The sequence below is a fragment of the Lithobates pipiens genome, unplaced genomic scaffold (genome assembly GCF_037356315.1).
Source record: "Lithobates pipiens isolate NorthernLeopardFrog02 unplaced genomic scaffold, aLitPip1_a1.2 Scaffold_1, whole genome shotgun sequence".
NCBI lineage: Eukaryota > Metazoa > Chordata > Amphibia > Anura > Ranidae > Lithobates > Lithobates pipiens.
In genome coordinates, this window is record NW_027507685.1 from 127,009,369 (window position 1) to 127,019,856 (window position 10,488).

Below are 10,488 nucleotides of genomic sequence, written 5' to 3' on the forward strand. Positions count from 1 at the left end.
AAGATTGATTCCATCCATTCCAAACTTCAGGGCCCATCTTTTGGTCTGTCAGGCCACCCATCACCTTAAAGGACCGTTTGGGAGATGAAAGGGGAATAAACAAGTTTGATGTTTACAGGTTGGTTGAGATTTGCAGGTAACTTCAGCTGTGTATATCATTGACTCTACTGACCATGTTGACATGTGGTTTTTGCATAACATAACCTTATACTAAATGTTTTCCATCACATGCTTAGTTTGCCCAGGTTTGTGAAAGGTTTGAGCAAAACATTTAATATTACCATTCACATCCTTTCCATTTTACTTTCCAGTGCTACAATAATCCCCCCTCCTTTTCTTGGTGCCTCTCTGATGTCACCCCTAGGGCCCACATCACAGTGGTGGCATAGTGGTATAGTGGGTAGCACTCTTGCCTAGCAGTAAAAAGGGTCGCTGGTTCAGCTCCCAACCCTGACACTAGCTGCCTGGAGTTTGCATGTTCTCCCTGTGCCTGCGTGGGTTTCCTCCAGGTACTCCGGTTTTCTTCCACACTCCAAAGACATGCTGGTGGATTAATTGGCTTCTATCCAAAATTGGCCCTAGTATATGAATGCGAGTTGGGACCTTGGATTGTGGGCTCCTTGAGGGTAGGGAGTGAGTGATGCGATGTATGTGTGGAGCGCTGCGTAAATTGATGTCGCTTTATGGGTACCTTAAATAAATAGGGATAATTGTAGACACGCACTCAGGTTGAACTGGATGGACTGGTGTCTTTATTCAACCTTACTACTACTAACTATCTATCAGTGTGTCCTCTCCAATTAAATGGTACAAAACCACATCTAGCAAAGTCTGCAGACTCAGCAAACATGGCCACTAGCTCTTCAAAATGCAACACGAAAATGCTAATTCTAGATTGTAAGCTCTAAGGAGCACGGCCCTCTGATCCCTCCTGTATTGAATTGGATTGTAGCTGTACTGTTTGCCCGCATGTTGTAAATCTCTGCGCAAACTGTTGGCGCTATATAAACCCTATATAATAATAATAATTCTAACATATATTGTCTGCACCTCTTCCCCTGGGTGTAATGTCTTTATTCCTCTATATGCAGAGGCGGAAGGTCAGTATGTCTTTGTATCAGTGTATTCTGATGAAGTGACAGGTAGCATCAGTGGTACCCAGGCTCTGTCTCCTCCAGGCTGCTGTGACAATGCAGCAGGGTGGGAGGTGCTCCATCTCCCTCCCCCTTGTTCTTCGGCAGACCTCAGTCTCTTCATCCAGCAGTCACAGCTTCTCGAATCAGGGCAGCGTCTTCGTATCAGGATGGGCCCCTGTGTCTTGTTGGTGGCTGTCACTGTCTGCTTGTCTGTCCCCAGCACCCTTGGCAAGGTTAGTTGTTTGATTTTGGGGGAATCTTTTTCTAACAGTAATCCTTATCAGCCACCTTTCTTTTCCTTTGCTATGTCACCCTCTCTCTTCTCTCTTCTCCTAGCTCTCTTGCTCATCTCTCTATTCTTCTTCTCTTCTTCCTCTGCCAGTATCTTTTCAATGTCTACCTCCTTTTATTCATGTCTTTTCTTTTTTCTCCTCTGATCACATTTCTCTCCATTCCTTCTCTCTCTTCCTCTCTCCTCTTATCTTTTCCCTCATCTCTCTCTCTCATCCTCATCTCTACCTCCTCGCCTCTTCTCTTTCCTTTCATCTCTTTCTCTTCTCCATTTTTCTCCCTTCTTCTCCCCAGCTCCTGTTACCTTCTCTCTATGGCTCTCTTCTCTTCTTTTTTCCCCCCATTTCCCTCTCTTTATTTTCCTTTCCTCCACCTTCTGTTCTCCTCTTTCTCTCTTTATTCTCCTCTTCTCTGACCCTCTCTTTCTTTGCTTCTCTTTGTCTCGTTCAATTGCCCCTCTCCCCAGCTTCTGTTACCTTCTCTCTATTTCTCTCCCCTCTTCTCTTTCCTCTCTCTCCTTCCCTCTTTCTTTTTTTCTCCTTCATCTTCTGTTCTCCTCTCTTTCTCTCTTTACCCTCCTCTTCCCTACCCCTCTCTTTCTTTCCCTATTTTTTTTCCTTCTCTTTTTCTCATTCACTCACCCCTCTCTCCAGCTCGTGTTATCTTCTCTATTTTTTTCTCTCCTCTTCCTTTCCGCCCCCCATCTCTCTCTCTTTTCCTCTCCTCCACCTCCTGTTCTCTCTCTTTATTCTCCTCTTCTCTGCCACTCTCTTTCTTTCCCTCTTCTCCCCCCCCCCCATCTCCCTCTCTCTCCGTTTTCTTCCCCTCCCACTGTTCTCTTCTCCCCTTCCTCTATTTCCTCCATCTCTTTATTCTCCGACCCTCTTTCTTTCCCTCTTCTCCCCCCCCCCCCCCCCCCCAGGCTCCTGTTACTATCTCTCTTTTTCTCTCTCCTCTCTTCCCCCCCAAATCTCCCTCTCTCTGTTTTTTCTCCTCTTCTCTGCCCCCCCCCCCCCCCCAGCTCCTGTTACTATCTTTCTTTTTCTCTCTCCTCTTCTCTTCCCCCCCATCTCCCTCTCTCTCTGGTTTCTTCTCCTCCCACTGTTCTCTTCTCTCTTCCCTCTCTCTCCTCTGTCCCTTTAGTCTCCTTGTCTCTGCCCCTCTCTTTTTTCCTTCTCTTCTTTCCCTTTCACTCACCACCTCCCCAGCTTTTTTTTTCTTTTCTTCCTCCCTCCAGTTAGCTCTTTTCTTCTCCTTGGTTCTTCTGCTACTCTCTATACCCCCCCCCCCCCCAATCTCTCATCCTTCTTTTCACTTACATCTTCTCTCTCGTTCTGCCCCCTTTAAGTCTCCTCTCCCCCCTCCTCCACCTGTTTTTTTACTCTCTTCTCTCCGTCTATCTCTCTGCCAGGTTGCCTCAGTCTCTCCAGATTCGTTCCCTTCCCCACCCGTCGGTCTTCTTTCCATTCTATCCAATGACACTCTACGTCGGTCTGGTTTTGTCTTTGCATTCATCTTTCTCCATCTTGTAGCTAGGATTGGGAAAGACGCGGAGTGCCCTAGGGCACATTGAGGAGATAAATTGTGCACAAGGAATGGTGGGCAAGGCCAGATTGCGCCTGACCATGGGAGAGGCTTAAAGGGGAATGGTTAAATAGAACCCATGCCTACTTTCTGTATACATGGCACACATATGCCAAAGTCTTTGGACCCCAAAAATGTGTTTCAATTACTATGCTATAAATGACAGTCTCACAGACAAAGATTAGCATCATAAACAATGATAATAAAAAATAAAAAATAAAGCTTTTTCCTTATGTATGCTTTTCTACACACAGATGTAATGTACAACATAGTTTATGGAGTGCAGCTTTTAAGCTTATGTACCATACAACATAGCAAATAGTGTGCAGAGGTCAGGGCTATGTCATGTACAACATAGTTTTGGGATGCAGAGCTTTAATGATTATGTAACATACAATATAGTATTGTGTGTTGAGGTCAGCGCTATGTAACATGCAACATAGTGTATAGGGTGCAACAGTCGGAGGTCAGGACTAACCAAAGTAATATACAACATAGCATAGGGCAGTTGTTATGATTATGTAATCTATATTATAGCATACTGTATAGAGTTCAGTAATCAGGACTTTATAAACTACAACACAGCTTATACAGTGTGAGGTCAGGACTATATAATGTACGACACAGTGAAAAGACTGCATTGGTTAAGACTATGCTATGCATAACACAGTTTATAGAGTGCAGCTGCAAGGACTAAGTGCCCCCTTTGTTGATGTTATGTGGTAAGTACCCCCTTAAACAGTGGTGAATGCCCCTAAAATGTTGGTGTTCAGTGGTGAGTACCCCTTTAGACATGTGTTCATTGGTCAGTGTCACCTTATATGTTAGCGTTTAGTGGTCAGAGCCTCTTATAGATTGATGGTCAATGGTCAGTTCCCCCTTGTATGTTGGTGTTCACTGGTCAGTGTCCCCTTATTGATTCGTATTAAGTGGTCAGTACCCCCTTAAACATTGGTGATTGCTGGTTAGTGCCTCTTTAAATATTGGTGCTCAGTAGTCTGTACCCCTTGACACTGGTTTTTAATGCCCCTTATACATTGGTATTCAGTGCCCCATGATCAATTGGTATGCAGTGATCAGTGACCACATGCACTTACTTCTATTCTCATTATATTATGAGAATGTGGTTGTGGTTTCTAATTATTATACATCCATGGACCTCATATTTGAAGCTCAATGTTGTATCACCTACACAGTATACAGCCCCTCCCTGGGTCCTGCTGTGCGTACGGAAGCTATAATGTCCAAGGATCTCATGTGATGCCTCATTATCTGTAATGACATTTTCTCCTTCTGCAGATGCTTGGGGTATTAGTCATAGATACTGATAAACCCCTGATTAGTGTCTGCCTGCATCTAATTGGATGACACTGGGAGATACAACAGTCATTAGGGAATCTGCACCAAACAGGGACCTGAAGGATGCTGGGAGTGTAGAGAGGGATACTAATGATGTGGTAACCGTAGGGGATGGATAGATCTATAGGAGTGCCCCTGGATGTCTAGCTGGGCATAGAAGGGCTTGGTGTCACAGAGGTACAGGTATATACTAGAATTATGCTGTATTTTAATGGATGGAAAAACCTGAATGCGTCTGTCTGTCTCTCTATCTACCCATGTATCAACATATAGCAGAAAAAACTAAATTCTGTTTAGTTATACCTTTGCTGTGACCACCTTGTGTGGCAAGGCTTAGGCACAGGCAAACTATTAAAACCTAAATAAGGTGGCCAATCTAAATCTTTTGTAGGCAAGTTTGCACAAAGAATGCTTGGGGTTCTTACACAAGCCCTGGTGAGACTGGTTCACTTTAAACATGTGATGTAAAAATATCACATTTGTAGAAATATAATTCATATTCAGAGACGTTTTAATGTCAATTCTATGAAATATTATCTAGGTTAGAAAGGTGATACGTGTCCTGTTAAACATAATTTATATTTGCTATGTAATGCTTTCATTTTTGTAATAATATACAAATCAGTTTGTTTTCACACCCTGACCTGCTTAATATACCTTCTTTAAAGGACTACGAAATGACTCATATAATACAAGTTTATAAATAACTTAAAGGAGAAGTACAGGTAAACCTCGTTTGGCTGTACTTCTCCTGTGGACCACAGCAGTAAATAAACAAAAATTATTTGCCCTGGGGGCTCAATACCAATGAATGATATAGTATACTTCTCCTGGAGCTTCTGCCCCCCCCCCTTCTATTTGGATCACAGGAGTGCAGCTGTTGGCTGATGACACAGAGCCAGTCCAGGATCCACCCACATGCCTGGACTGGCACCCGGATGAGCCTCTCAGCGAGCCACTGTGAGCCTGAGCCAGCCGCTCCCATCCCCTTCACACCCCAGTGCTCCAGTGATCATGGAAGGGGCAGAGCAGAGAACCGGTGACTGAAAGTCAGCAGCAGCACTCTGCTCAGGGAGCTTTGAGAACTGTGCGATCGGCAGTGTTTGATCGCTCAGTTCTCAGTCAGCAAGGGACAGTCTACCAGTCCTTAGATATGGTGGCTGCATTTGTTTTCTTAGAGTAACAATACTAAGTGTGCTGTAGCTCTGGTGGAACGGCATGCTCACCCAAGGACAGGAAATGTATTAGGACTATGGAACACTCCCCCTCTCTTCATCTCCATACCATGTGGGAAGGTTTTTTGAAGTCCTCAAAAAGTAGCCTGTGCACGTCTGACAAGACTAGATAAGAATGCAGTGTCCACAGAAAGTTAGGAGCTCATTGCATTTCTAGTAGTTTTAACAAATACTTTTGTTGCATTTATCCAACAGAGGTAATAAAACACTTTCAATTATATAGAAAAGAACAAAAAGGAAGCAAATACATTTACTGCTAGGGTTGCACCTAAACTAAATTTTAGATAACCAGTAAGAGATTATAAGCAATATTGATTAAACCTTTTGTTTTCCACATCCAGCCTCTGGGGTTACTGACACATGATGACCTTGGAGCACCCTTAAGGGTCAGAAGAAGCCTCCCAGCTAACATCCCTTATGAAGCTGATATGATGTCCTACGTTCCACCAGAAGCTCTTCGCAATGAACAACTATATGCTGACATAAACCAGGCCATGCTTGCCAGACTTGCTGCCTACCCTCAAGAAGAACTCCTCGCTCAGGCCTTGGAAAGAATGGGCTCCCCCCACAGGGTGGACCCTGCTCGGAATGGTCCATCCCTACAACAGCTGGTAGAGGAAGGTCAAAGGAGGGACAAGGAGACCATCTATCTGGCCAACCTTCTGCATCTCTGGAATCAGATCAACCGGGACAAGGCCTACACTGACCAGTTGCAAGCATTTACTGGCCCTAGTCAGCAAGAGGGAGACTACCAGAGACCATACCAAGATTATGATGAGACCGAGGTGGTGACCAGCCGGACACGGCCACAGGTATCCCGCAACCAAATGGCACAAGCTCTGCAGAGCTACTACCGACAAAACCGGGGGTATGAAGGCCCCTCTTTACGGCTGCCACAGGAAGAGGGCAATGATGATGGCTATCCCATGGATGAAGAGATGTTAAGGTAAGCTGAAGGGTGTGTTCTATGGAAGTACATTTTATGTACAAAACAATCTCCTTGATAATGAAACAGCTTGTTTATCTGAAAAGCTGATCATTCACCTCTGTATAATCATACCCCTTATTTTTTTGAGTCCCCCATGGATCTAACAGTCAGCTACACATGAAAGAATTTAAAAAAATAGAATGTGTGTGTCAACCCTTAGGTTCAGAAGAGTATTCAGTAACTCAGGAACAAATCAAAAATCCTACAACCATTATCAGCTGTCCTACCTATTAATCTGATAATTCTTTCACCTAAGGCATAAAATGCTTTTTTTAAGATAAATAAGTCATTGATGTGAAAATCTTAAAATATATGTTCTTTTACAATATAGGTACCTGGTCACACGGGTCCTAACAGCAATGAGTGAAGCAGAAATGCCTCAACGCTTAACCTCAAAGACACCGCGGCGCATGAGGCGCTCTCTGGAGGATGACCACAGCGAAGACGCCCCAGCCAACCTCCTACGTGTAAAACGCCTAGACACTGACAACCCTGACTACATCTCCAATGGTGTGCTGCACAGGAAAAAACCAGAGGGAGAACTCGATCATCAGAGGGGATCCCAGCATTTCACAGATCAAAGGGTGACTGAGCAGCTTTTGAAATATTTTCCCGAATAATTCTTTACAAAATTCCACGTACAGTCCTCGATGCCATGCTCACACTCGTCTCTGTACATACATATCTGTATTTCACAACGATGCAGTTTTGTTTGCCCCACACATATTCCCCTTTTCAATTCCACCATTTTAGATCCAAGATGGACTAACTATGGCTAACAATTGTTGAGGGACTACATGCCACAATATGCCCTGCCAGCTATTGACATGCTGGGACTTTCCCATATCAAAATTTACCATGTGCCTGTATGCGACCAAAACCATAATGTAAACTTAAAAAGTGAAAGTTCTGCTTAGATTTAGACGGACCTCTTTAAAGGTTATCCACCATCACTGGACAGCAAAATGGCCTTTCCTGAAGTCAAACCCCTTAGCAAAGTGTAACTCCATCAGTGAGGCACGCGGAGGAGGCTTTCATGGTCTAGCTAAGATGATGACAAGAATTTATTAAAGAAGAATTGAAGATTAAAATTACTGACAGTTTCACTTAAATAATGGGGTGTCAGTGTGCATCTACAGGTCCTCTCAGGCAAGTTTTGGGAATTCTAACTAAAATTAGAAATTTTGGGTCATTAAAAAACAACCATACTAAAGTTGTTTCTTTAAGAAAAGGATGCCTTTTGCAACTCAAATTGGCCATGTTGGCTTTGGCAGTTTTGTGACAATTTCAACCAGCTTCTCATTAACAGAGAAAAGTAACTTACTACCCCCGTTTTAATCCATTTAATTGGTTTGCAAACGTTACCTGGGTATGCTTAAATTGCCACAAGATAGCAGACTGTGCCAGCAATATAAAGCAGGATTGTTTCACACAGACCATTGCCACCGGCCTTCCGGGTACACTCCCTGTTCATGTAAATCGAAAGATCAAAGAAAATAGCTTTGTAATCATGGCTGCCCATTTAAAACAAGTTAGAGCAGTGATTATTTGGAAAAAGCTGTAACCCACAGACTGTATTTGTATAATTATGTGTAGACATCTCAGTTGAAGAAAATAACTGGTTGTAAATGAGTCCCTGCACTTTGCATGCAGTTAGTGCCCTTTGCAGTGCCTTATTATACAATCTTATACAATCTTAATATACAATCTTGAAGGTAAACTAAAGTCTTAAAAAACTTCAGGTAACTTAAAACTGGATAAAGAGCACTATCTATGTGGCTCTTTTTGTCCAAAGGGATTACAGCTTTTAGCTAACTCTTTTTGCACCCAGTCCATTGCCCTTACCCCTATTGGAAGAGCTTAATTAATTAAGAGTATTAGAAAGGCAAAAAATGTACTGTCAACATCAAGAATTCAGAAGCCAGTTGTAAACCTCTAACCTGTAGCAGAAAATGGATAGCCATTCTGTAAGTCGATGTTCTGGAAAAATGCCAACAACCAATCAGCAATCAGTTCAGCAAGCATCAGCTATGCTAACAGAAGCAAACTTCGGATTGCTGTGGTGACTGTTTTATTGCATTTCTTTTAGAATATAACCCTTGTTAAATCTCAGTAGGATCTAGAGTTGACAATGTCTTAAAAAAAACTGCCCATTTCTTTATTTTCAAAATGTGACCTCTGGAATCAGATCGGTTACTTTGGAAACACATCAGTCTCTTGTCCAGTTGGATATGAAATTAGACCTACCGTTGCCATGTGTACCATGCTGCCCTCTTGTAGTGACAGTAGCTCCACAATCATGATGTGTTCGAAGTCTTTTCTTAAACAGTAACTCCCCCTAAAACAGTGATCTCAGTACAGGGTGGAGTGGGCCAGAGTTGTATCCCTTATATGACTTTCTCTAGTGCCTTGTAGCCTAGTTGAAGGGGATCACTTGCTACCCCAGTTAACCTTACCTCTCAGACTGTGTCATGACCCAATCTACGGGAGGAAGACCTCTCTCCAAGCTCTTGGACATCAGGAAGCAGCCGACTTGGTATAAAGCCAGCTTCATTCTCCCTAATGCAGAAGAAGCTGTTTTAGGTGGAGTTTGCACTTTAATATCTATAGAATGTATAATGTCAGCTTAATCTGTGTGGCTGGATATTACAGCTATCACTTATTTTCAGTTATGCTGAAACAGGAATGTTTTTAACCTCAAGATCCACTCAGGGCATCTCAATTTTCATATACCCACAATGTCCACGTTACCCTGAGCTGCCAATAACCTATCCTTCCCTAAGACCCCAGAGTCGTCTGACCCTCTCTGTGATTACAGTTCACAAATATGAAAGTGTCCTCAACAGAGAAAATGATTCTTCATTAAAAGCAGTTGTCCATACTAATTTATGATCTATTCCATCTTGCTTAAGCGTTCCTAGCAACCTGACTTATACCCTTAGCCTTCTGAATTTTTTTGTGATTTATGCTCCTGTTATGGAAGTGTCCTCACAGAGAAAATGGTTCTCTGAACTCTATCTTATTGTTGGCTCCATCTTGGATGCACAGAAAGGCTGGAGAATCAATTCACATAATTGAGACTATGGCGGCTTTGCAAAAATGACTCCTCCATTGTTTATCAGCAGGGCAAGGGCATTTCTTTGCCGCAAAGATAATCCCACCAACCACACTAGGAGCAGAAAACTGCAAGCAGCAGTGTTGCTTTAGACATACAGGCCCATAAAGCATTTATGTACGTGTTTGTTATTTCACACTGCGCTCTCTACAGAGTCATGTCTGAGTGTTTCGATTTTTGTATGTGCATTATTTTTTTTAAACTTTGCTTCTTGCCTAGATGTGCACTTTGATCTGAAAAGAAATGTAATTTATTGTATATTGCTCTGCAAAAAAAGTTATATAAAGTTGTGCATCAATGGACTCTTTGTGCAACTTCTTGTGAGGGAAGGGGATGATCACATTGATGATTTGGGTGTTCAATATATGGAATCCACACCTGTCTGCTATTTCCGCCAATAGACACAGTCCTTAAGGTACACTACATTCTTTCTGATTAAAGGCAACCTATCACAACTGAAACACAGAGGCTGCCACCAGGGCCTTCTTAATAGCATCACGGGTTCCTTTGGCAAAGTAATGCTCTGGGGCCCCTACAATGGAGACAGCACAGGTAAACAGACATCAAGTAGGTAGGAGGCAGACAAGTGGAACTTTCCCTTTTGGGTGGGGCCCCGCTTTAACTACATGAACAATCATTCTGTACAGCAAAGAAACAGTGGGAAAATACTACATACATAAATTAACCAAGCTGTCCTATGGATATAATATATCTGCTAGAATGATGCTCAGGACAGTTGTATAGGCACTCCTACACCCCAGATATCCCCCTCTGCACCCT

At 42.9% G+C, this 10,488-nt stretch overlaps 1 protein-coding gene across 1 annotated transcript; it reads left to right on the forward strand.

The window, feature by feature from the left end:
- The first annotated feature begins 1,205 nt into the window (after window positions 1-1,205).
- PCSK1N (proprotein convertase subtilisin/kexin type 1 inhibitor) lies at window positions 1,206-10,010 on the forward strand. Its single transcript, XM_077476279.1, has 3 exons — window positions 1,206-1,369; window positions 5,947-6,551; window positions 6,925-10,010. The coding sequence occupies exons 1-3, from the start codon at window positions 1,304-1,306 to the stop codon at window positions 7,211-7,213; spliced, it is 960 nt and encodes a 319-aa protein (XP_077332405.1). The 5' UTR covers window positions 1,206-1,303; the 3' UTR covers window positions 7,214-10,010.
- The last annotated feature ends 478 nt before the right edge of the window (window positions 10,011-10,488 follow it).

Bases quoted from the DNA above. Each gene is read 5' to 3' on its own strand.
- PCSK1N (XM_077476279.1), top strand. From the start codon at position 1,304: ATGGGCCCCTGTGTCTTGTTGGTGGCTGTCACTGTCTGCTTGTCTGTC. The intron at 1,370-5,946 runs GTTAGTTGTTTG...TTCCACATCCAG, and splicing joins TCCCCAGCACCCTTGGCAAG to CCTCTGGGGTTACTGACACA. The intron at 6,552-6,924 runs GTAAGCTGAAGG...TTTACAATATAG, and splicing joins ATGGATGAAGAGATGTTAAG to GTACCTGGTCACACGGGTCC.